General features: G+C 45.3%; 1 protein-coding gene across 3 annotated transcripts in view; it reads left to right on the forward strand.

Moving 5' to 3' along the window:
- The window catches only part of NEDD9 (neural precursor cell expressed, developmentally down-regulated 9), a 69,594-nt gene extending 47,111 nt beyond the window's left edge, over nt 1–22,483 (forward strand). For all 3 annotated transcript variants that reach the window (XM_081873010.1, XM_081873009.1, XM_081873011.1), the window contains exons 3-7: nt 12,587–12,688; nt 16,090–16,191; nt 18,016–19,230; nt 21,000–21,089; nt 21,507–22,483. In XM_081873010.1, coding sequence (XP_081729136.1) covers nt 12,587–12,688; nt 16,090–16,191; nt 18,016–19,230; nt 21,000–21,089; nt 21,507–22,016 — 2,019 coding nt within the window. In that variant the 3' untranslated portion in view covers nt 22,017–22,483. The remainder of the gene's footprint in view (nt 1–12,586; nt 12,689–16,089; nt 16,192–18,015; nt 19,231–20,999; nt 21,090–21,506) is intronic.
- The last annotated feature ends 2,399 nt before the right edge of the window (nt 22,484–24,882 follow it).

A 24,882-nucleotide genomic window follows, 5' to 3' on the forward strand; every position in this document is an offset into this window, starting at 1 on the left:
CTTGGGCATTGGTCATGCAGGCTGGGACTGATGGGAGTTGTAGTCCATCTGCATAGCACCAGCTTAGAGAAGGGTGCTACACACTGTGAGCTCTCTCCCCCCCCCCTTCTGCCCACAGCACGGTAATCTGCATCCACCCATAGTTTTGACCAATTTCTGACAAGGTTCATGATGTGTGAAAAGCAAGTTGTGGTGAGTTTCTATCTCGCCTAGTCTTACTTGGGGGTTCATTACGCTCATAGGCAATAATTTATGGAAACAGTAGTTTTTATTTTGCTTTCAAAGTGTATCAGCTTACAATGAAATATATGTCGGATGAGCTGAGAAAGTGTTTATCAGAAGAGGTAATTCAGCAAGCTGCATAAGAGGGACTTCCCCACCCACATCACCTCTTTCCCTGAAAGTGACTCACTGCAAAGAGCACAGGCCTTTAGAGGCAGGTTTCTAATCCAGCTCTCCTCATTCAAGAGGACTGCAGAGAGCCCTACAAAGATCAGGACCCTGGCCAGGCAGGCAGCATTGGGAAGAGCTGCCTGCCTGCCCAGCTCACCCTGGGAGAGGGGCCACACCAAAGGGAGTCATCCCTTTGGGGGTTGGCATTTCAGGGGTGGGGCAAGGGCATGGACCAGCCCCCCATGCCAAGTTATTAATTTAATGGGGATGGGGTTTAAACTTGGGGGTGTTTTAAAGTGTTATAACTTGTATTTGTATTTTTAGTTTACCCTTTTACATTAGTTAAGTGTTTAAGTTACAGTGGTACCTCTGGTTACGTACTTAATTCATTCCAGAGGTCCGTTCTTAACCTGAAACTGTTCTTAACTTGAGACACCACTTTAGCTAATGGGGCCTCCCGCTGCTGCCGCACCCCCGGTGCGCGATTTCTGTTCTCATCCTGAAGCAAAGTTCTTAACCTGAAGTACTATTTTTGGGTTAGTGGAGTCTGTAACCTGAAGCGTCTGTAACCCAAGGTACCACTGTATTTTGTTTTAAGTGGGGTGGGACAGGGCTCCCTGGAAGTCCAAGTATTGCTCTGCCTTCCTTTGGACCACATCAGCAAGGCCGAGGGAGGGGTCTTGTCATCTGGGCAGCCCAGGACTGCCATACACACTGCCCAGGCTTGCGCCCCAGGGAAGTCACTGTGGTGCTGCTAACGCAGCGGTTTGATTTCACCCCTGGAGCTGCACTTCAAGGGAGAGAGCCAGTGTGGTGTAGTGGTTAAGAGAGGTAGACTCGTAATCTGGTGAACCGGGTTCGCTTCCCTGCTCCTCCACATGCAGCTGCTGGGTGACCTTGGGCCAGTCACACTTCTCTGAAGTCTCTCAGCCCCACTCACCTCACAGCGTGTTTGTTGTGGGGGAGGAAGGGAAAGGAGATCGCTGGCCGCTTTGAGACTCCTTTGGGTAGTGATAAAGCGGAATATCAAATCCAAACTCCTCTTCTTCTCCTTCTCCATTGTCTCTTGAGACAGACAAAGGCCAGCATCTACAGCGGCTTCCCAAGGTCTCGAAAGGCAGAGATTCTTCCATGTTCCTCCCCAAGATCTTTTTAACTGAAGATTTGGTGGGGATTGCACCATCTACCTCCGCAGCAACATACAGTATTCTCTTTCTCTCTGAGCTTTGGATTCTTTCCTTAAAACAAGCGACTTGCAGTCATTCTGGTTCCCCATCTGTGCTCATGTTACTCTGCTCAAAGAACAGCACTGATATCTGTATCTAACTAGCTAACACAGGGAGGGGATACTTTGATTCACTATCAACCCAGTTTATATCTTTATTCCCATTTAGAACACTTGATTTTATAGTGCCGGCCATAAAATGGCTTCATATTTTTATACTAGCGACAATGCAAATGCAGAGCAGGGGAAATGCATATAACTTCAGGCATGTTACTAATGCGTTGATTCAAAGAATGCATAGAGTCGGGGAAAGCTAACAGGGTTATTGTTTGTTCACAGATACACAGTGAATCAACCTTTGTTTGTGTCTGATGTTGAAATATAGCACCACAGGCTGGTTGAGACTGGTTAAGGCAATTGTCTTTTTAACACCAAAGTGAGAGGCAGAGTATCATGGATTGAAAAAGATAATTACTGTGTCTTATCTAGCCTAGTGACTTACAGCTGTCTTTTGTCAACATTATTTCTGGCTTTTAATGCAAGATAGAGCATTGTTTCTCTGCAATGTTATTACCTTTATTTAAAACGTGTTCCTATTTTTCTGTCTGAAATATATAGTAGACAAGCCCAGATGGTGCTGATTAGTTATAAAATAATAGAGGGCTCTCCAAATCAAAAGTAGGACTGCATCACACTTTTAACTATCCATGTCTGTCTGTTTTTTAAATTAGGCGTACATCTAAAGAAAAAAAGTCCTATGTGTGAAAGTTACACAGCTGTTTGAAAACATAGAGGCTTGGTTGGGAGCCTCTGTTAAGGTAGCAGCAAGCCTCTTTGGTTTGTTCTGTGTAATGTGTGAAACAGTCCTTGGTGTTCTGTGCAATGAAATTGCTGGGTTGAGGCCCCATCTCGATGGAGGACTTTGAACCCGGGACCTTCTTCAAGGAAAGCACAATCTGTGACATGCCCTGCTGAAACATGAATGGCTAATCCGCTGTTGCTGATCTACAGTTCCCATAAGCCCTGGCCAGCATGCCCAATGGTCAGGGAAAGCAGGAATTGTAGTTCAGGAACATCTGGAGGGTTGTAGGTTAGCCTCCCCTGTGCAAAAAGATATTGGGAAGCAGTGCTAGAAAATGCCTGAGACATTAGAGAGCAACTGCCGGTCAGTTTAGAGCAATGTTTCTCAAACCTGTGTCTCCAGCTGTTATTGGACTACAAAGCCCATCATCCCTGACCACTGGTCTTGCTAGCTAGGGATGATGGGAGTTGTAGTCCAACAAAAGCTAGAGACACAAGTACTAGATTAGACAGTGCAAGACCAATTGTCTGACTCAGTACAGCATAAGGTCACATCTACACCATCCATTTATAGCACATGGCTCCCCCCAGAGGATCCTGGGAACTGTAGTTTGTTAAGGGTGCTGGGGGTTGTAGTGCTGTGAGGGTTAAATCACAGTTTCCAGGACTCTTGGAGGGAAGTTGTGTACTTTAATGGTGTGGATGTGACCTAAGGATGCTTCATAACTTTTCAGTTTTAACAGGCATGCTTGCATATGAAAATCTAAAAGCTTGATTTTTTTATGCACTGGCATTGCACATTCACTGAACTTTAGGGCTTGGCCTATCTAGCACCAACTACCAAGAAAGCAAAGGGAAGGTAATAAAGGCTACCAAACCAAACCAGAATCTAGGTTTCTGCACTTTTAGCATCCGTAGATTCCTTGCTGAGATTTCGTAAGCAGCATCACTTGCAACATGTTTCCATGTGGGAGCATTCCTGAAAAGCTGGAGAGAACAGTGGGTTCTTTTGTTAAGGACAATCAGTTTTAATTAGATTCCGTTTGCGAGTTTATTCTCTTCGGAAACTGCTACTCAACAGGAGCAGACTTTGGTAAAGGCTGGAAATATAAGAGGCAAAGCTCTCGTTGCAAAGTCTTTAATCCGATGCACCTGCCTCTGCCGATCTGACTCGAAGGATATGGTGGCAGGGGTCGAGGGCACCCTTGTTTGTTCTCTGATCTGACCCCTCTTGTTAAGTCATTGCACACCCACACACCTTTGATCTTTAGATGGCCATAAGGAAATGTAGGGAAAGTCAATATTTCAAAAGAATCACTTTATCAAGTTGCTTAACAAAAACTCCTGGAGTAAATGGGTCCAAGTAGCTGTTGAACCATTTTTGGAAAGGGTAAGGCAATGTGGTGCAGTGGTTGGAGTCTTGGGCAGGGACCTGAGAGGTCAGGGTTCAAATCACTACTCAGCCATCAAGCTCACAGCCTCTCTAGCCTAACCTACCTCACTGGGTTGTTGTTGTTGTAACGATAAAATAGGGGGAATATGCCCCCTTGAACTGCCCGGAGGGCTGTAATGTAACCATAAATAAATAAAATACCTCTGCAGGATCAGAAATCAATGTGATGTGATAAATGAAGTTGTTTTGGGGCACTGAAGAGAGACAGGTCTATGACCCTAGCTGCCTCTGATGGTCACTGGCATGTCGCCATCTCTCAACCCAAGCGACTTATAATAGTGTCAAACTGAGGACAAGAATGAGAATAAGAACATGCAGTGAACCCTTCTTGCATCTTTACACATAATTCAGCACCAATCAGTTCAGTGAGGATTACTCCAGGTAAGTGTGCCCTTTCTCCAAACCCTGGTAGGAAAAGGTACCAAACACGCAGATATTCTCACATTTCTGGCTTGGTGATGAGATTGAAGAGGGAAGAGAGAAGCAAAAGAGCAAAGGAGTAGTGCTCAGCCAGGAGAGAAGATTATATATGGCTCTTTTCTGCCCCGTCAGGGCACAGTGAGTGGGAGTGGCTCTCATTGAGTTCTCTCTAGCAAACTTAACAGGAAAACTCTGTGAGCTTCAGTTCCTATCATGTCCTATCTAGCAAACATGCATTGTTGGTTTGACTAAGATCAGAGAACAAGACGCTGCCAGTAGTCACAGCTCTGTCCTGCCCCCACTCCCCAAAAGTCCTTTGCGTAGCACATCTGTGCTCCGGGAGAGTAGGAGTAAGCCGGTGCAACGGTGCCATAGGACTCTCTTCCAAACTGCTCTCTTAATTGTGTCTACTGTTTCTATGTCATGCTCTACATGTTCAGGTATGTACTGAACATTGGCGTAATGTCGAGTAGCAATGCTTCCTCACTGTGTTAAACGTTATGGGGTCCTTGGCAGTTCTGCCGCTTTCCGACAGTGCACAGATATGTCAGATTCTGGTCTGGTGTGCTGCTGGTGGTGGTATGAGATCCACAGCCATGATTCCTCACTGGGAGTCCATTGTGGGTGGAGGGGGACAACCTAATATACTTGACATAACAGTGGGGCCAGACGTTTCTTCAGATTTCATTTCCAGCTACAGTAACGATGAAAACGGCTTGTCAGTTATTGCTGAAAGACTGCTAGTCTAGATGGATTGTTGGTCTGATCCAGGAAGGCAGTTCTTCATATGTTCTTAAATGCTCTCCTGGTTGTTGTTTCCTCCCCTCTCTCTGTTAGGTAATGAATAGGAAGGATTTCTCTCTCTCCCCCTGCCCCTTTTGTGTAAGAAAAAGGGATTTAATGAACCGCAGAGCTGGCTGCTTGACAGGGGACATGCACACTCAGCGTTTTTCTTGGTAAAAGAACACAGAGCTGGCATAGAAAAGACCCAAGTTACCACTATTGCAGGACTAAGGACTCTGACAGACTTTCTGCTTTGTTCTTTTGATAATGGTTATTATTATTATTATTATTAAATGCATCTCTTTCATAGTGCAGGTTTAACGTACATTCTTTACTTTTTTTTAGCCACTTACCCATGCTTAGTTGTTCTGCGTAGTTGAAATGGTCACATTGTTTGGCAGTTATCGGCGAGTGTGTCAGGGAAGGAGGGAGAGACTGTGGGTGCACCATCTGGTTCTGTTAATGCGTAAACAAGTAAAAAATTCTGATTTGAGATGTAGGGTTTTCAAGAACCAGATGACCACAGGCATTCTTCTAAGTAAGAGAAAGGATGGGGTATGTGTGGAAATGACAGCCTGCAGTTGCACATTCCTGCATACCAGAAACTCGAAGGAAGTGAGGGCAAAGAAGGGGCTGTGAAGGGGGAAAGCATCTTTCCCCCCCTCCCTTCCTTTGGAGGCTCATTATACTCAACTGCAAGAAAATGTGCTTTGGGGGTTTGTTTTATTTAAATGTATAGATGCTCTGAAGGTGTAGGGAGGGCAAAGTAATTGCTTGAAACTAGACCATAACGGAACAGATATGAAAACCCCATATTGGCTATCCAGCTCAGTTTATCCCAGCCACCAGACAAATCCAAAGCAAACTTGAAGTGCCTCTGAACCTTCAGCTTTTAACTCCATGTCAGTTTCATATGTTCACCAGAGCTGCTTCCACGTGGCTGGAAGCCGCACTGTTCTGGCCATGTCTGGTAGGAAGGAATTGTGTGGGTTGGGTGAATAATGTGACTCTTTCCCACACCAAGCCCCAGGGAGGAGTAACATTGGCATGGGAAGGAACCAGGACACTTGCCCAACCCACACAACGTCTTCCTATAAGGCTTTTTAAAACAACTCTTTTAACCACTTGGATGAAGTTGTCCTGCTGCTGCATTTACATTTGCCTTACGTTGCATGATTTCTTCTTGTTGCAGCATTTTATTCAATAGAATATATTGTGCACTGCCCTGGAATCGGTTAGAAGGATTTTTACAGAAACAAACAAACATACTGGTATTATTCCTGGAGTACTGTGTTCCAGTCCCTGTAAATCATGGATCTGACATGGTTAATCTCCACAAAGCAAGCAGGCTTTTTTAGCTGAGGTAACACCCCCAAAAGCTGCCTGAATGTGATCTTATTGTATGAAATAGTTGCATGGATGGTACAACCATTAAGGTGCTTTATCTTAATGCAGGGCTGCTGAACCTGCTCCTCTCGAAATGCTATTGGACTCCAACACCCATCAGCCCTTGCCAGCATTGGTCAGGGATGATGATGGGAGTTGTAGTTCAACAACATATGGATATGAAAAACCCAGGTTTTCAATCCATGCTTTAGGAGATGTGTGAGAGTTGTATGCATATAAATGTCAAGCCTATATCCAAATCTAGACCTGGGCTAGATCCAGACACAGGAAAAACCCCTCTATTAATAAGTCAGAAATTAGATCATTATAACAAAAGAAGAAAAACTGTGTGGAAAACCACATTTTAAAATGTCCTGCTCTCTGGCGCCATCTGGTGTTGCATGTTCATAGCACATTCAAATTGCTGTTCCTTTACTAATGTAGCTGAGTCCCTGGAGGGTGTGTTCTTTAGCTCCAGGTCCCTGAAATAAACATCTGGAGTTGGGGCTGAAGCTGACATACGGGCTGGAGTCTGCTGAACCTCAGGGTCCCTTCCAATTCTATGAAGTACAGTAGTCCTGGAAAGGGCACAAGTGCAGGCTCCTAGCACCTGTACCAAGTTCATCACTCCAGAGTCTTCACACTGACTGCCAATCCCAAGTATTAATGGTGCACATCCTGGTTCCCTTTTGCCTCTAAAGAGAGCTCAGTACACACCTTCCAGGGTAAGTTGACTAAGCTAAGTCTCAGCCTTAGGACCCTGAAGTTAATGGCTCACACCACCCCAGATTCTCTGTCAATTTGGACTAGAACATAGTAAGTTGCCTTATACTGGGTCAAACCAGTAGTCCATTTTAGCTCAGGAGAAGATGTGTCCATAGGGAGGACGACAAGTTAGTTCTGTCAGGTGCTTGTTCTTCCTAATAAACAAGTGCCAATGTTTTTAACAGGGCGAGGGCTGTAAGATTTCTTTAGATGTGTACGATTCTTCTCCCTCATATGGAGTGTGGATTTGGAGGCACCCGGACAAAAGTCAGTCTGTTTCTTAATCCGTACATTGCAGGACAAAGAGTCATTAGAGTGATTCTTCATCATTAGAAGTAATTTCAGAAATATGAGATGAGAAAATGTGGTGGGAAAACAAACCGATTCCCAAACACAGGGATTAGAAACAAACTGCATATGCCCTTGAGGGATGAAAATTGTACGAGTGTCTGTGCATCGCAACCACTATCAAATTTAATTTCGCTTTCATACTCTTGATTTACAACAATACTCTGTGCTCACAACTCCTGTTGATTTCAAGAAAATTCCTTGCACCTCTCAAAATAAAAAAATACAGTACAGTGGTACCTCGGGTTAAGAACTTAATTCGTTCTGGAGGTCTGTTTTTAACCTGAAACTGTTCTTAACCTGAGGAACCACTTTAGCTAATGGGGCCTCCTGCTGCCACTGTGCCGCTGCTGCAAGATTTCTGTTCTCATCCTGAAGCAAAGTTCTTAACCCGAGGTAATATTTCTGGGTTAGCGGAGTCTGTAACCTAAAGTGTATGTAACCTGAAGCGTATGTAACCTGAGGTCCCACTGTAAAGGAAAAAGGCCTGGGCTGGGATGCAAAATTGTGTCCTTGAGTGGCCCAGGAGCCTGGGTAGCAATGCGTATATTACTACCAGAAGTGCAATATATTTAACTGCATCCCTGAAGTGTGAATGGGGATTTCCTTGTGTCCAAAAGCATCTCTGCACCATCTATCTGATCTGTCAAGGAAATTGCATGAGGAAGCAAGTTTCCACTTAGGTAGCTCCCTTGTTGGGTTGGGGCAATGTGAACAAGTTTCAATTTTTATTTCTTTATTTTTTTGCATTTCTATCCCACCTTTTTCTCTACGGAACTCAAGGTGGCGTACATGGTTTTCCCCTCCCCATTTTATCCTCACAACACCCCTGCAGGGTAGGTGAGGCTGAGAGACAGTGACTGGCCCAGGGTCACCCAGTGAACTTCATGGTCGAGTGAGGATTCGAACCCTGGTCTCCCAAGTTCTAGTCCAACACTCTAACCGCTACACCACGCTGGCTCAAAAGTCTCCATAGGGCTACAGCTCTGCATGCAGTCAACCAGTTGGCAAGTTGCCACAGATTTTTATGCAGCTAGCTTTGGGCAAATGGAACTATCCCCTGGTGGACAGGCCCATGTGAATGGCAAGCCTTACAGACTTGCTGCAGAAGTCATCTGTAAATACAAGGGTCCACACAGGCAGTTGGGGGGGGGGAAGGGGACACCCATGTAAAATAGGGGCTGCATTGTTGCCTTCCTCCTCCCATGTTGCAGTACACAAACCATCAGTTGCAGAGGGGAAAACCCAAAACTAGATTTTCAGGAATTTAACATGAAGCCCTGTGTATGTATGTGATTACTTGCATATGTATGTATGTGATCATTTGGCCAGGTTCCAAGAGCAGCACATTTCTGCATTGCTAAATTTGAGCATTTTCTCCATAGCTCGTATAAGCAGCCTGACGCCAAAGTTTTTACATTAAAAGAAAGGATTAAAATTTAAGGCTGCCTGGGGAAGAGACTTTTGTTTCTCATTTGCCGTATCTGTTCTCCTAAAGGAAAGGTTTGCAACACCGCGGGGACTTGTTATTTATGTTAAACAGAATCTCTGCAACTTAAAGAGCCCCTGGAGGACAAGTCATAAAATGAGCTCCCCCCCCCCCGCCTTTTATTTTCTTTGAAAAAAGTCATTTTGTTGCAAAGCATTTCTGCCGCAAATACGCTTAGCATTCAGAATTAGTAGGCAGTCTAATAATAAACTTGTCACTGAGAGATCTGGAGTAGATATTTTGCACATTTGTCAATCCTAGGGAAAACATTGCTTTTAAAGCTGTTTGGGGGCTTAAGGGAGGAAAGAAGGCTGAAACTGCTTTTGGCACTCCTTGGCTGTGTGTGTGAACATTTGCAATTGCGATGGCAATTCTAATACATTCTCCGGCAATTCTCCGTTCCGGAGCCGTGTTCGCATTCCGAACGGAGCGCAAGACACGACGGCACGTGCGCGGATCGCATTTTGCCACTTCCGCGCATGCGCGTGACGTCATTTTGAGAGCCTGCGCATGCGTGAGTGGCAAAACCCGGAAGTAACGTGCTCCGCTACTTCTGGGTTGCCGCGGAGCGCAACTCGAACGCGCTCAACCCGAAGCACATTCATCTCGAGGTATGACTGTGATGGTGATGATGTTGATGAGGATGATGATGATAATAATAATACTATATTTATACCCCACCCATCTGGCTGGGTTTCCCCAACCAATCTGGGCAGCTCCCAACAGATTAAAAACAGGGGGGGGGACCACACACACACACACATGGTACACAAATGCATGATATACCAATTTGGGGAGGTCTGCCTTGCTGTTTTCACTTCTGAAGTTGGACCATAGACATACCTGATGAGCCTGCATAAGTGACAAGTGAAGGTAGCTCTCATCTGGTATGAAGGGCGGTGTAGGAATTTATTAAATAAATAAATCTTACAGCCATGTTAGCTACACTACTTGTGACATCCTTTGCACCTAGCAAAAGGCCAGAGAGAAAATGGTGATGGTGCTTAACAGATTTAAGTGAAACACAATTCATTGGTGGATAATGTGTTTTGCATGCACAAGGTTCTAGGTCTGATCCCTGTCATCACCAGCTAGAAGGATCAGATAACATGAAATAAGTTTTCCTGAGATCCTGGAGAGCCAGAGTCAGTGCAGATGATGCTGGACAAATAGCCTGGCCTAGTATAAGGCATCTTCTTGTGTCCCAAAATTTTCTTTGTTAATCCCTTCTTTAGTACATCAATATACAGCGAAACCATTCTGCATAATTGAATTAGATTTCTTGTGAGGGTAGCCATGAGATTTCAGTCATGACAACAAGAAGAGATTTGGAAAAGTTGCCATGTAATGTGACCATGCATTAAAACAATGCTGTTTGCAAATAAATGTCTTGCCCAGAACTGTAGCTACATACTGGGGTTTGCTGGCATTTTACCAGGGAAATTAAAAGTAAATTTCATCTCCATTTGCCTTCTTTTAAATTAAGCAGCACTGCTTCCTAACAACACATTCTCAGGCATCTTTTTTGGTTCTGTGTCTGGGCGTTAATAAAAAAAATGTGCAGCTAAATAACATTTATTATTTTGGCAGTATCAGTTTCCTCTATAAAGTTTGTTGATGGCTTTAATGTTAGTTTTTAAAAGTTGCACTTAACTGCATATTTGCCGGGGAGAGTCAGATGTTCATTCCAGATGTAAAGCATTTATTTGTTAACCCAGTTTAATCTGAAGCTGGTTTGTAAATTCAGATGAGGAGCTCCTTTATAGCAGGTGAAGAAAAATTAGTGATGTGATCAGAACACCTGGAATTATTATTTTAAAAATAAATATAGATTTCCAATATACAACAGCAATTACCAAAAAGAAAGAAAGAAAGAAAGAAAGAAAGAAAGAAAGAAAGAAAGAGGGGAAATGCAAAAACAAAACTCCAACTTACCCCCTTCAGGATGGATCAGTCTATTTAAGAACACCTGGAATTCTTAAAGATCAGCAGCTGGGTGCAGAATAAGCTTAACAGGTGTAGAGTTTAGTTCATGTTCCTTGCTGGCATATAGCCATACAACAAGACTCTTCCTTCTTGAGCTCCCCTTGACTCCCCAGGTCCTGAAATGGATTAGCCTGTGATAGACCCAGGACATTCTAAATATTGTCTTGGATTGAGGAAAGCTTCTGTCACAAGCACCACAGATTCCCACAGACTGTAGCATGGCTGTCTGCTGAGTGTACCTATATGACACGCTCTGAAATCCATTGCCCATGTTTCTCATTCATGCATTGTTTTTGTACTTGAAATATGTAATACATGAAGCATCTCATAATCATAGGTATAAAGTCATTGGACACCCTCTCTCCAAACACTAACTCTGAGTTTAAATGCAGTCCCCAGTCTCATCAGTGTCACTTCAAGCTATCATTGCAGAGTAAAATCCATGGGTGAATGTGGTCTATGTGGCAGATATGCTGGTTGGGTACATCTGATCCACAGCTAATCTCCATGTGGGCATACAGATCGACCATATTGCTGGCACCCGCCTGTCACAAGAAACAACGGAGTGCTCCTCCAAGGCTGTATGAAGTCAAATCATGGCATCAGCAGCACCAAAGTGACCTCCCCGGGGCATAAGCCTGGGCAGTGTGTGTGGACGTCCTGAGCTTCCCAAGCGACAAGACTCTGCTATCGGCCTCACTGACGTGGTCCAAAGGAAAGCTGAGCTGTGTGTTTGGCACCAGCTCGGCTGCAGGAGGTGCCAGAAGGAGGCGTACAAGGCACCATCCAACCATCTTAGGGACTTCACTTCGGATTTGTGCAGGGTTTACTCCTTAGCCCTGTATTCTCCCAAAGATATCCCACAAGACTGTGGAGGTTTAGAATAAGAGTTTTCATTCTCCCAGATGGGCTTCCTTCCCAGATTGACTAGTAGCAGTTAAATAAAGCATCTCTCTCTCTCTCTCTCTCTCTCTCTCTCTCTCTCTCTCTCACACACACACACACACACACACACACACACACACACACACAAAGAGAGAGAGAGAGAGAGAGAGAGAGAGAGAGAGAGAGAGAGAGATCTCACACATTAGGCTGCTAGCTAGCTAGCTAGCTAGACAGACAGAGAGAGTGCTTTTTTCTGGGGGGATGCATACCCCTAAACATTTTGTGAATCTAAGTTTGGCCTCATTGAGGGTTGAGGGGCAGTATTTCAATATGAGTAGGAAAATGAGAGTACCCCTAAACATTTTTTTAGAAAAAAAGCACTGCATGATAGATAGATGATAGATAGATAGATAGATAGATAGATAGATACATACATACATACATACATACACACAATTAAACTTGTTATGAGCTATCTTAGGTATACTTTTTTTTTACTCTCAAAATAACGATGGTTTGGGTTTTCCCCCTGATAAAACTGCCATCAACCAGTGAAATGAATGTTTGTATAGAGACTCTTAACATGGTTGACCTGTGTCTGGCCAAGTGCCTCAGTATTTATGTTTTCCTGTCTTTCTCTTTGAACCCATAGGTAGTAACTCCAGTCAGGTCAGGACAAGGTTATGTTTATGAGTTCCCTACCAAATACCAGAAGGATACCTATGACATCCCACCGATTCGTCCTCTCCAAGGGGTAAGTACCAATAAAGCCGTCAATGGCTGTTGAAATTAATCTGCATCTGAGGTCTTGGCATTTTATCTATTTCCTAAGTGTGGATCAGGTTTACTCATTCCAGATATTTTTTTTTTTAAATAATCTCTGACCAGATTGCCTTTCCCACTCTCTAGATGGCCACAGAGTTTAATGAATGCACTGCATGTGGCTCAGAATTAGAAAATATGCATCTGTTTTCTAAGGGAATCATACATTCAAGTGGTCACACAGAATACCTGAAAGCAAAAAGCAGTCTGTTGTATGTTTTTTCCCAAATGCTGTTTCTCAATTCAGATGTTTTCTTTCCTCCATATAAGAAATATTGGTCCCTTGAATACAAGTACAACTAGCTTAGCTGGACTTGCATACTATAAGAAAATAGAGCATACTTGCCTCTGTAGGTTCAGGGTTTGTCAGCTTGTTTTTACTCTGAGGTTATCCTGGCACAAAGACTGTTTCTCCCAGCATGCCCTGGGGCATCTCAGCGGGTTCTGAATAGCTCAGTAGGTTAGAACGTGGTGCTGATGATGCCAAGGTCGCAGGTTCGATCCCCACATGGGACAGCCGCATATTCTGGCATTGCAAGGGGTTGGCTGAGATGATCCTCAGGGTCCCCTCCCATTTTGCACAGGGACTTGTGTATAGGTAACAAGTACCCCTTGAAATTGATTTGTGCTCCAGGCAGCAGCCTACTTATTGTATGATGGAGCCCTTCCTTTATACTGCATGTCTGGCTGGTGTCCTGCTTAGACATTTCAGAAAGTCTTGCTGATCTCCTTTGCTTCATGCCATGTTATATTGGGACTGGCAAAGAATGAAAGCATGGCTGCCATGTGTTAGGGTGACCCGCATGAGTGCAAAATATCTGGCCGAGGAATTTCTCATTTCTGTCATGCATGTAAAGTTCCTCACTGGCTAGGAGTTCAGCGACATGGGCCTTCCCCATGTCGTTGGTGGAGCAATCTTTGCAAAGAGCAAGCACCCAAGAGAGAGGGGGAAATACCCAACCCAGCCCTTCCTGTTCCACATCTTAAGGTCCAGGGGGACTGTAAATGGCACACATATGTGCTGATCTCAGTGGAACAGAGCAGGGAGGGATAGTGGGGCGGGAGAGTTAATTCACACCTCATGAAAATTGTTAGGGATTAGGCATCAATTACCATCAGCAGCTGTGTTCATACTTCAGTGGAGAAGGAGCAGGGCGGCCGCTCTGAGATAAATCACAAGTGTCAAAGCTGCAGGAGGATCGGTCCCCGTGTCAGAAGCCTTTTCCTGTAGATCTCTTTCCTACGGTCATAGTCAATTTATTGCTACAGCAAAATTTTCCACAAATGCACATATGCTTAAAGCAAAAATTAAGCAGACTACAGTAATAATAGTACACAAGCACGGTGTTGAAATATTATTATTATTAATTATTATCAGTGTTATTTTTGTAGAAAAAGAGGTGCCGGAACTCACCATGAACTCCTCCCATGTTCTCTTAGAATGGCAATGGTGCCTACCTAAGAGCTGCCAGAACTGAGTTCCAGCAAGTTCTGGCTGAAAAAAGCCCTGATGATTATTAGCACAGTTATATCCCATCTTTCTTCCAAGGTGATCAAGGTGGCATATGTGGTTCCTCCCCACTCCCCATTTGACCCTTACTACAACCTTGTGAGGTAGGCCAGGCTGAGAAGCAGTGACTGGCCCAAGGTCTCCCAGTGAGCTTCAAAGACGACTGGTTGATTGGAACCTTGGTCTTCCAGGTTATTGTCAGACATTTTCACCGCTGTGCTACAGAGGATGGAAGTTGATGTTGGAATTTGGAAACAAGGTGTTTCCCAGGAGGGGGTAGATATCACGGGGTATGGGTATACAGTCTGAGGCTGCTCCTCAATGCCAGGTTGTCAGCTGAATCCCAGGGGGCCTCAGCAGTGCAGGGTACCTATGCCTCATTCACCAGCTGCTGCTGTTTCTGGACTTAGATAAGCTGGCTGCAGTGATTTATGCTCTTAATAACCTGCAATTGGACGGCTGGAATGTTCCCTACATGGGGCTACTCCATCTTCTTAGCCACCCAAATCAAGCTGCATAGTACCAAGGTGGGTCAAGTTATTTGAGGGCCAGAAAAAAGGAGATATATATATATCCCAAGTGTCTCTCCCTGGCAGTAAAATATATACTAATAAATTAAATCGCTAACCATTTATGGCCCTTTCATCACCACCCAAAATCAGCTGCCCAAGGCGACCCGCCTAACAGTTAAGGCCAGCCCTGCTAATGTACAAATTAAAATTTAACAAGCCACTGGAGCTCAAATGTTAAATTGCGGGACTTCTAACAAAATACACAGCTTGTCATGAAAGTGGGCCTCCTTCCTGAAGGACTGGAAAGTAGCCAAGGTAACCTCAATTAAAAAGGGGGGAGGGGGATCCAAAAGGAAGCAGAACAATTAACAACTCGTTATGTAAGCCTTTGCTGGCTTTACAAGGGGCGTTGGAAAATTCATGGAGGGTAGTTTTAATGGCCATTGATAGACCCAACAATGTAATCCTGTACATGTCTACTCAGAAGTAAGGCCCATTGGTTCAGTGTAAGTTGACACAGGATATCAGCCTAAATGGAACTTTGTGTTCAGGAGCTGTATGCCACTGAATAGCAGTAGTTGGGCAGCGAGCCCAGGGCAATTGCCACCATGTCTTGTTTGGGGGGCCTCTCCGATGGGCAACTAATCCCAAGTTTCCAAATTCTTTTGAAAGCAGGATCCTAGCCTAGACAGTGAGGGTTGATCAGTGGGGGCTCATCTTATGTCCATGTTCTGAAATTTCTCTCATACACATTTCTCTTCTACTGATCTGGAATCTGTCAAAACAATTCCAAATTCTACTAAAACCACATTTACTAGTGATCGTGATAAGTTAGTTGGACTCAATGGTCTGACTTGAGAGTTAATCCAGCGACTCAATGGGTAACCTTGGACCACTTGTTACTTATTAACCTGATCCTACCTCACAAGGTTGTTGTGAAGAGTGAAGAGACCACATAAGCCGCCATGAGCTCCTGGAGAAAAGTTGGGATACAGATGTCATGAATAAATAAATATGACCCTAGTCCTTCAGAAATATATTTCCAAAATAAGTTCGTTCTTTTCCAAAACTGGAAAACCGGTCCTTTAGGAAAGCATGAAAGTGGTCTGGAGATGTCTTTGCATGTCGCCGTTGCTGTTTGTTGTTCTTTAAACCCGAAGCAACAGCAAGTAAAACCCCAAACCTCATCCTGTTTGTTACAGAAGTAATTCCCAAGCAAAGGGGCAGAGTGGGGTTAGATGGATTTGAAATGGCTGTGGGTCCCTATGGTGCTTTCCTCCATTTGTGTTAATGCGACTCTTCTCTCCTAAGATTTACGACGTCCCCCCTGCATCATTTAAAGGTCCCGCACACACCGCCCAGATGGGGAACGTGGAACCTCAAGGGGTCTACGATGTGCCTCCTGCAAAAGGCGTAAGTCTATTCCTCCTCATTGAAAGCAAACGTGTAATTTCATGCCGTGTCGAAGGCATGTTTGAACAAAAAAAGTACATTTTGCATTTTACAGAAGAAGCAGGGAGCGCTTTGAACTCTCTAGCCCTTTCAACATTCCCCTCAAGCTTGCAGCTCGCTTATTTATTTAAAACCGTGATAAAGATAAACTTCAGAGTGTAATTACTAGCTTTACGTAAGGCATTCTTGTAATTAGAGTTTTGAAAAATCAACACTTGTGCAGCGGGCTGATTTGGATCTTTCTGCTTCACCTGAGAGGAGTTCATCCGTGTTGCTTCATTGGCTTCAAAGTTGCTTCTTTGGTTTCTCTGTGGCTCCGACTGCCTGGTGCGCCCGTCCCTGTGGAAGTTTCCCATCAGGGCACACATTCACACACAACCTGCTTATGCGGTATTCCCTTCTGCAAGACACCGCATAACAGGCTTTGCCACAGAGCGCCACAGTCACAGGAGTCCTGGAATCTGACTTACCGGTAAATTGTGAAAGCTGAGATAGCTCTGTCGGTAGAGCATGAGACTCTTAGTCTCAGGATCGTGGATTTGAGCCCCACACTGGGCAAAGGTTTCCTGCATGACAGGGGGTAGGGCTAGATGACCCCTGTGGTCCCTTCCAACTCTACAGTGCTATGAGTCAGACTGTGAGTCCATCTTTCCTCAGGAATGCATTGACTGGCAGTGGCTCTCCAGGGTTTCAAGGAAGAGACTTTTCCCATCCCAAGTAAAGCAGGTGCCATGTCTGTATGGTGTGAACAGGGGATGGAGAGGGTCATGGACAGTGGGTCATGGAATTGTAGAACTGTAGAGTTGGAGGGACCCAAGGGTCATCTAGTCCAATCCCCTACAATGCAGGCATCTCAGCTAAAGCATCCTTGACAGATGGCCATCCAAACCCTGCCTAAAAACCTCCAAGGAAGGAGAGTCCTCCCAAGCTACATTGTTCCTTTTTTTGGAGACATGGTGGGTCTCTTGGCCATTCCCGAATTTCCTTCCTGTTGGTGCTGCTGCTTTGGGGAGTGCAAACATCAGCTTAAAACACAATATAGTGCTTAACACAGCTACCGATAAACCATCTGGGTAAGGTGGGTTACTTTCCATGGCGGCACCAATCTTCCCTGGCCACAAAGGGGCAATTACATCATGTGTCTGGCCCAACCTGAGCTGTGACCATGCTGATCCAGAGATCACAACACCGTAGCTGAGCATGCATTCGCCTTCTCTGGAAGCCAGTGCAAGCATTTATGTTGACCTGCCTCAATGTCTTAGATGTCTTCACAAATAGCCGTATTTTTCGCTCCATAAGACGCACCTAGTTTTTAAAGGAGGAAAACAAGAAAAAAAAAAATCTGTGCAGAGCATGTAAGCGGCTCTCCCTTTTCTTGCTTCACAGTGAGCTGGGAGGAGGGGTGGAAGGGGTTTCCGTCCATCCCTCCCCCGCCTCGCTGTAAAGCCAGCAGAGCAAGAGCTGCTGACATGCTCTCTGCAAGAAAAGTGAGAGCTGTGCAGAGCATGTCAGTGGCTCTTGCTCTGCTTGCTTCACAGCGAGCGACGGATGGGAGCCATGGCTCCGGCGGCGGAGTCATCCCTCAGCTCGCGACTGCAGTGGCAGCCGAGGGATCCCTCTGCCGTCCAGTGCATTCGCTCCATAAGATGCACAGACATTTCCCCTTGCTTTTTAGGAGGAAAAAAGTGTGTCTTATGGAGCGAAAAATACGGTAATTGCAGGCCTCATGGTATGGAGGCGATGCCTTTTTGCAGCTCATGGCTTTTTTCCACTTTTGTGTTCCAGATCTACTCAGTCCCACCTTTGGGGTGCAGAGATGCCGCAGATCCCAGGGAGCGCTCGCCCGACTCAGCCACTTGCGTGAAGCACGAGGCGAAGCCAGAAGGTGTGTACGACGTCCCGCCTCCCATGGCCAAGGGAGCTGCAAAGGAAACCGGGCAGAAATGCGTTTGCAGCCCGCCTGCCCCTTCCGACCTCCTTCCACACCAGCAAGGCCTGTACGATGTCCCAGTGAGCCACCAAACCCCATTTGCTGGGCAGCAGATAGCTCCCCAGATGGACGTCTATGACACCCCCAGAGGAGTCCCATTCCCCGGACAGCTCTTGGGATTTGGGGATGGTGAAACCAAAGAGGGTGTGTACGATGTGCCTCCACAGGTGACACAGGACACTAAAAGGCTGCAGGACGTGACGGATGGGATGAACAGGCTGTCCTTTTCTAGTACAGGGAGCACCAGGAGCAACATGTCCACATCTTCTACAACGTCAAAAGAATCGTCCTTTTCAGCCACCCCAGAGAAGGACAAGAGATTAGCGCTGGATCCCGACGCAGCCATAGAGAGACTCTACAGGCATCAGAGCACGGTAGAGACCACTGTCTCCAGCTTAATGGCCTTCGTCAACTCCGACTGGCGGTCTTACGAGTACATGGAGAAGCACATCAACAAGATCCACACGGCCGTCGAGAAGGTGGAGCAGTCCCTGGTTGACTACCTTCATTTTGCCAAAGGAGCTGCGGCCAACGCGTCCTTCCTCTCTGAGTTCAGCCTCTACAACAAGCTGAGGAGGGAGCTGCAGAGGCTGGAAGATTCACACCAGATTTTAACCCAGACTAGCCACGACCTCAGCAGCTGCAGCTGGTCCTTGAACGTCCTGGCTGTCAACAAGGTCCAGAACAAATGCGACGATCTGGACCGCTTTGTGATGGTGGCAAGGACGATCCCGGACGATGCTAAGCAGCTCACCACCAGCATCAGCCTCAACGCCGAGGTGCTCTTCAAGCAAGGGCAGAGCGGCTCTTATTTGAAGAACGCGTCGGAGATTGCAGATTACGTATATGACAGCCCTCAGGCCCAGACGCTGCACCCTGGAGACAAGAGCCAGGGCCATTGTGCTTCTTTGTCACCCCTCCTTTCCAAAGACCAGCATTGCCAGTGCAGCAGCAGCAGCGATGGCTCGGAGAAGAGCTGGATGGATGACTACGACTATGTGCACTTGCAGGTGAGTACTGCTTCACTGGATTAAGGCAGGTTTGGGGAAGGGCCGTAGCTCAGTGGAAGAGCACCTGTTTTGCATGCCAAAGGTCCCAGGTTCCAGCATCTCCTGGTAGGGTTAGGAGAGACCCCTGCCTGAGATCCTGGTGGGCTGCTGCCAGTCAGTATACAGTGGTCTGACAGCAGGTTCCTGGGCTCAGCATCCTGCTTTCAGTAGGGGCAAATGGTTTTGGGAAGTGACTGACAAGCAGGGCAGGAAGGCAACAGCCCACCTCTGTGCTTTGTTTCCCAGGAACTGCTGTTCAGAGCTATACTGCCATGAAACAGGGATGTTCCTTTGAACTAGAACGAATATTAGCAATACAGTGGTACTTTGGGTTAAGTACTTAATTCGTTCCGGAGGTCCGTTCTTAACCTGAAACTGTTCTTAACCTGAAGCACCACTTTAGCTAAAGGGGCCTCCTGCCAGAGCACGATTTCTGTTCTCACCCTGAAGCAAAGTTCTTAACCTGAAGCACTATTTATGGGTTAGCGGAGTCTGTAACCTGAAGCTTATGTAATCTGAAGCGTATGTAACCTGAGGTACCACTGTAATGGATATCTATTGGCCCATTTTCCATGAATCCATTTAAATTTCCCTTTAAAGCCATCAATAATAATAATAATAATAATAATAATAATAATAATAATAATAATATTTATACCCCATCCATCTGGCTGGGTTTCCCCAGCCACTTTGAGCGGCTCCCAACAGACTATTAAAAATACGACAAAACATCAAACATTACAAACTTCCCTAAACAGGGCTGCCTTCAGGTGTTTTCTAAAAGTCAGATAGTTGTTCATTTCCTTGACATCTGATGGGAGGGCATTCCACAGGGCGTGCGCCACTACCAAGAAGGCCCTCTGCCTGGTTCCCTGTAACCTCACTTCTCACAGTGAGGGAACTGCCTGAAGGCCCTCAGTGCTGGACTTCAGTGTCCGGGCTGAACAATAGGGGTGGACAATAGGTTGGCAAGGTTTACTCCAGCGGAGATCCCCCTGTGGGCCAGATCGCGCACACGTCCACGATTTCCAGCACCGCGGAAGTGAGTCCCCATGTCCAGCTGTGCCGGTTTAGCGCAGTGCGTGGGGACTCGCCAAGTGGGTGGCTTATGGGCCGGTTAAACAACCCCCGTGGGCTTCTTGTGGCCCATGGGCCTTAGGTTGCCGACCCCTGCGGTAGATCTTGCCCCTATGAGGCAGTTGTGGAGCCTGAAGGTCCCCACCTTCCCACTGCCGTCTTAAGTCTCCTCCTCCCCTCGGGTCCTTTCCAAGCAATCTGAGACTCCATCACTGTGCTAGTCTTTGCTCCTCCCTCTTTGGGCCTCTTCTGGTTCTGGCTTCAAGTGCTGCAGGGGAAGGTGGAAATCCCTCACACTGGCACGCATTTTCTGGACAGCAGCTCACCCCAGGGTATGATGTCTCAGTAGTAGGCTGTTTGCCCCATCTCCTACCAATGGCTATTAGTCACAGTGGCTGTGTTCTGCCTCTGAATGCCAGCTGGTAGGAATCGCATGGGGGGAAGAGTGCTGTCGTTCTTATTGGGATCATTTCACATGGTGAGCTCTCTCTGTTCTTGTATCCCTTCCTTCTCCTCAATGATAACAACTGGAGCGAGAACATAATGAAATACCTGCTGTGCAACAGCTACGCTCCTGGCTGGTTGTCATCTCAAGAGGTGCACATGCCTGATATGTCTTTCTTTGTTTTGTTTCTTAAATGTTATCCAATCAGGGGAAGGAGGAGTTTGAAAGGCAACAGAAAGAGCTTCTAGAGAAGGAAAATATCATCAAGCAGAGCAAGATGCAGCTGGAGCATCACCAGGTAAGAGTTTGTGGAAGCGCCAAAAACAGCAAAAGAGGAAAAGTCACAAAATGCCACTGAATGGAGAATTTACTGTCTCTTTAAACCACGTGGCCAGCTGGCAGGGGGCAGGAGAAGCTGTCCTCTTTTTAGAACACACATTTCTTTATTATTTTATTAAGCATGCAAAATGTACTAAGCCCCTGAAAGCACATTAAAAGCATGGCATCTCTTCCCACAGGCTTAATAGACAAAGCACAAAACATGTTTTTTTTAAATGTGTTTGTGCACTCCTCCGGTTTCTCCCAGGCTTGCTGCCACTCATGTTTTCCTGTTATCCTATTTTGTCCTCCATCCTGTTGGCACTTGAAGAGCTTGCTATTAGAGGGAATGGCACTTTGAAATAACGTGGCATTGACTCTGCTGTTTGCTTTTCAGCTGAATCAGTTCCAGTGGCTGGAACAAGAAATCACGAAGCCCGTGGAAAACGACATCTCGAAATGGAAGCCGCCTCAAGGCCTTCACCCTGTGAACAGCCCAATGGCCTCTCAGGAAAGGCAGCTGCTTTTGTTTTATGCGGACCAGTGTGAGACTCACTTCATCTCCCTTTTAAACGCCATCGATGCATTCTTCAGCTGCATTAGTGCTGCGCAGCCACCGAGGATCTTTGTTGCGCATAGCAAGTTCGTCATCTTAAGTGCTCACAAGCTGGTGTTCATTGGGGACACCCTCACTAGGCAGCTGACCACTCAGGAAATACGCAACAGTATAATGAACTCCAGCAACCAGCTTTGCGAATTGCTTAAAAGCATCGTCATGTCCACCAAGGTGGCTGCCCTGAATTATCCCAGCACAGCATCCTTGCAAGACATGGTGGACCGCGTGACAGAACTCTCCCATTATGCGCAGTCATTCAAACGCTCTTTGGTGCACATGGCATCTTACTGAGGCACACAAAATGGACAGAATCCAATGCAGAATAATGCCTAAAAAAATAAAAGAACTGGAAACGTTTTCTATATTATGTACAAAAATGAAACTTGATCATTTAATTTTATTTTTTTCTAGAAGTTTTATACTAAATATTTTAAATTCATTTTATGGATTAGAAAGGGTTTCGGCAATCTCAGCCTGTTTCTTTTATCATTTTAAATACAGTATACATATATAAATATAAAGTGATACTCTGCATGTATGTATATGTTGCAACATTCCATAAAGTTCATTAAGTAAGCACCTTAACAAAAGCATCCGTCAGTTTTATGGTGTATATGTGGCCTGGGTTTTTCAGGATATCCATGAACCGGATACTGTTTTTGCCTCTTGGGGGCTATAGTGTATATTGTATTTTATTGTAGCCTAATTATGTCTTGACATAGGTTGCTACTAAATAAACGATGCCCTCTTACACTGAAGTCCTGCACATTTCTTTGGAAGCAAAACTCATTTCTCTTTGCCAAGCTATGAAATTCACTCCGACCAGAGGCAGTGATGGCCACAACTTGGAATGGCATTAAAATAAGATTATTAGACTAATTCACGGAGGATAAGGCAATCTGTGGTTACTATCCATGATTGACTACATTGTGGCTTCACTGTCAGAGGGCATGTGCCTCTGAATACAAGATACCTCTGGTTAAGAACTTAATTCGTTCCGGAGGTCCGTTCTTAACCTGAAACTGTTCTTAACCTTAGGGACCACTTTAGCTAATGGGGCCTCCCGCTGCCACCGCTGCACGATCTCTGTTCTTATCCTAAGGTAAAGTTCTTAACCCGAGGTACTGCTTCCAGGTTAGTGGAGTCTGTAACCCAAAGTGTTTGTAACCCGAGGTATCACTGTACTGCAAACCACAGAAGGGGAGAGTGCAGTTGTGCTCAAGCCCTGTCTGCTGGTTTCTCATAGGCATCTTGTTGACCTGACTAAAGGATGCTGGACTAGATGGGCCTCATTCTTTGGCCTCATTCTTTGAAATGAACAGGACAACAGGACAACAGCCTTAATTGCTGTCTTGTGAGTGGTATGAATTGTTTCTCTTATAAGAAACAACCAATTAGCAATACAGGATGGGTGGGTGGTGAAAATATCATGAGACAAGACTCTCTTGTTTCATACCTCTGTTTAATGGTAAATCTGTAGTTCCTCAAAACTGGACAAGTTTTATGTGTCTGTCATTCACTTGCATTTGCAAACTGTTAATAGTTGCTAAATTGCTGTGGTTCTTATGTAGCCTCGGGGGTACTTGTTCAGAATGCCAATGGATGCCTCTGATACATGGAGATAGGTTTTTTCAGTTGTATAACATTGCACTAAATTGCAGAGCAGTTCAAAGGTGTTCAGCAATGCAGCTGTCTCACCACATCAAAGCTTACCTGTGCTATACAGTTCCCTGGGCAATGATGACTAAACAAAACTAAATGCATGGCAATTCTTGCCCTTGCAAGATGTCTCTCCGCACGTGCATAGATTCCTCTGGATTGGAACCACAATGTAGTTCAGATAAAGAACCTCAACCTTCCGTATTTACCGGTAAAATACTCTTTCACAAAAATGCAGCTCTGGTGCTGCGTAAACAGCTATAGCCGTGTGATCAAACGACAGCTTTGGATGTTACAGGAATGCCACCAAAAAGCTATAGAAATGTCTTGTGCACATCCCTAGTGCAAGTGTTCTTCTTAGATGTAGCAAAGAAATGTGTTTGGCCACATGCACAAATCATTCAACTGGTACTAGTGTTTCCATTAACATCCAAAGACACACATTGTGGGATGGGGTTAAACAACTAGGAGCCACACAGGAAGTGCTTAAAGGAATACTAAGCAAGGCCAGAAACTGATCAGCCTGTAATATGTAGCCTCTGGCATTATATACAATGCAAACATACACCAGCCATAACCCAGTGGTATAGAATATGTTGCATACAGGAGAACCTGGATTCAGTTCCCAGTATCTACTGTTATAGGTTATCAGATAGAGATGCTAGAATTTTGTCTGAGACTCTGGACCACTGCTTACATCGTAGTGCAAGGCTAGGTGGTCTACTGGTCATATGGTACAAGGCAAGTTCTTATATCTGGAGGAGAACACCAGACATTTTTGTAAAGGTTTTTTTTTTAACTATTTCATTTTCTAATGTACAATTTATAATGAACAATTATAACGACAGAGAAAATTAAAAGATGGGGAAAAAACCATACAATGGACACTTAGAGTGAGTAGTTGCATGAGCTTAAATAACAAAGCCCATCTTGAAAATGGTGGTTCCATTGTGTAAAGGTAAAGGGACCCCTGACCATTAGGTCCAGTCGTGACCGACTCTGGGGTTGCGGTGCTCATCTTGCTTTATTAGCCGCGGGAGCCGGCATACAGCTTCCGGGTCATGTGGCCAGCATGACTAAGCCGCTTCTGGTGAACCAGAGCAGCACACGGAAACGCCGTTTACCTTCCTGCCGGAGCGGTACCTATTTATCTACTTGCACTTTGATGTGCTTTTAAACTGCTAGGTTGGCAGGAGCAGGGACTAAGCAACAGGAGCTCACCCCATCATGGGGATTCAAACCGCCGACCTTCTGATCGGCAAGTCCTAGTTTCTGTGGTTTAACCCACAGCGCCACCTGCGTGTATGTCATGCCAAATCACATAAAATGTATCTGGAGGTTCTAGTCCTTGTTAAAATCTCAAATTATGCATAATTTTCTCTATTAGAGCTATTTTCCAGAGTGAGTGCTACCAAGCATCCAGTGTAATATTTTGGGCTGTTTTCCGTTGAGCTGCAGTTACTCTTTGTGATGCCAAGGTCATATATAAGACCAATTC

The sequence above is a fragment of the Podarcis erhardii genome (genome assembly GCF_964252035.2).
Source record: "Podarcis erhardii genome assembly, chromosome: 8".
NCBI classification, from domain to species: domain Eukaryota; kingdom Metazoa; phylum Chordata; class Lepidosauria; order Squamata; family Lacertidae; genus Podarcis; species Podarcis erhardii.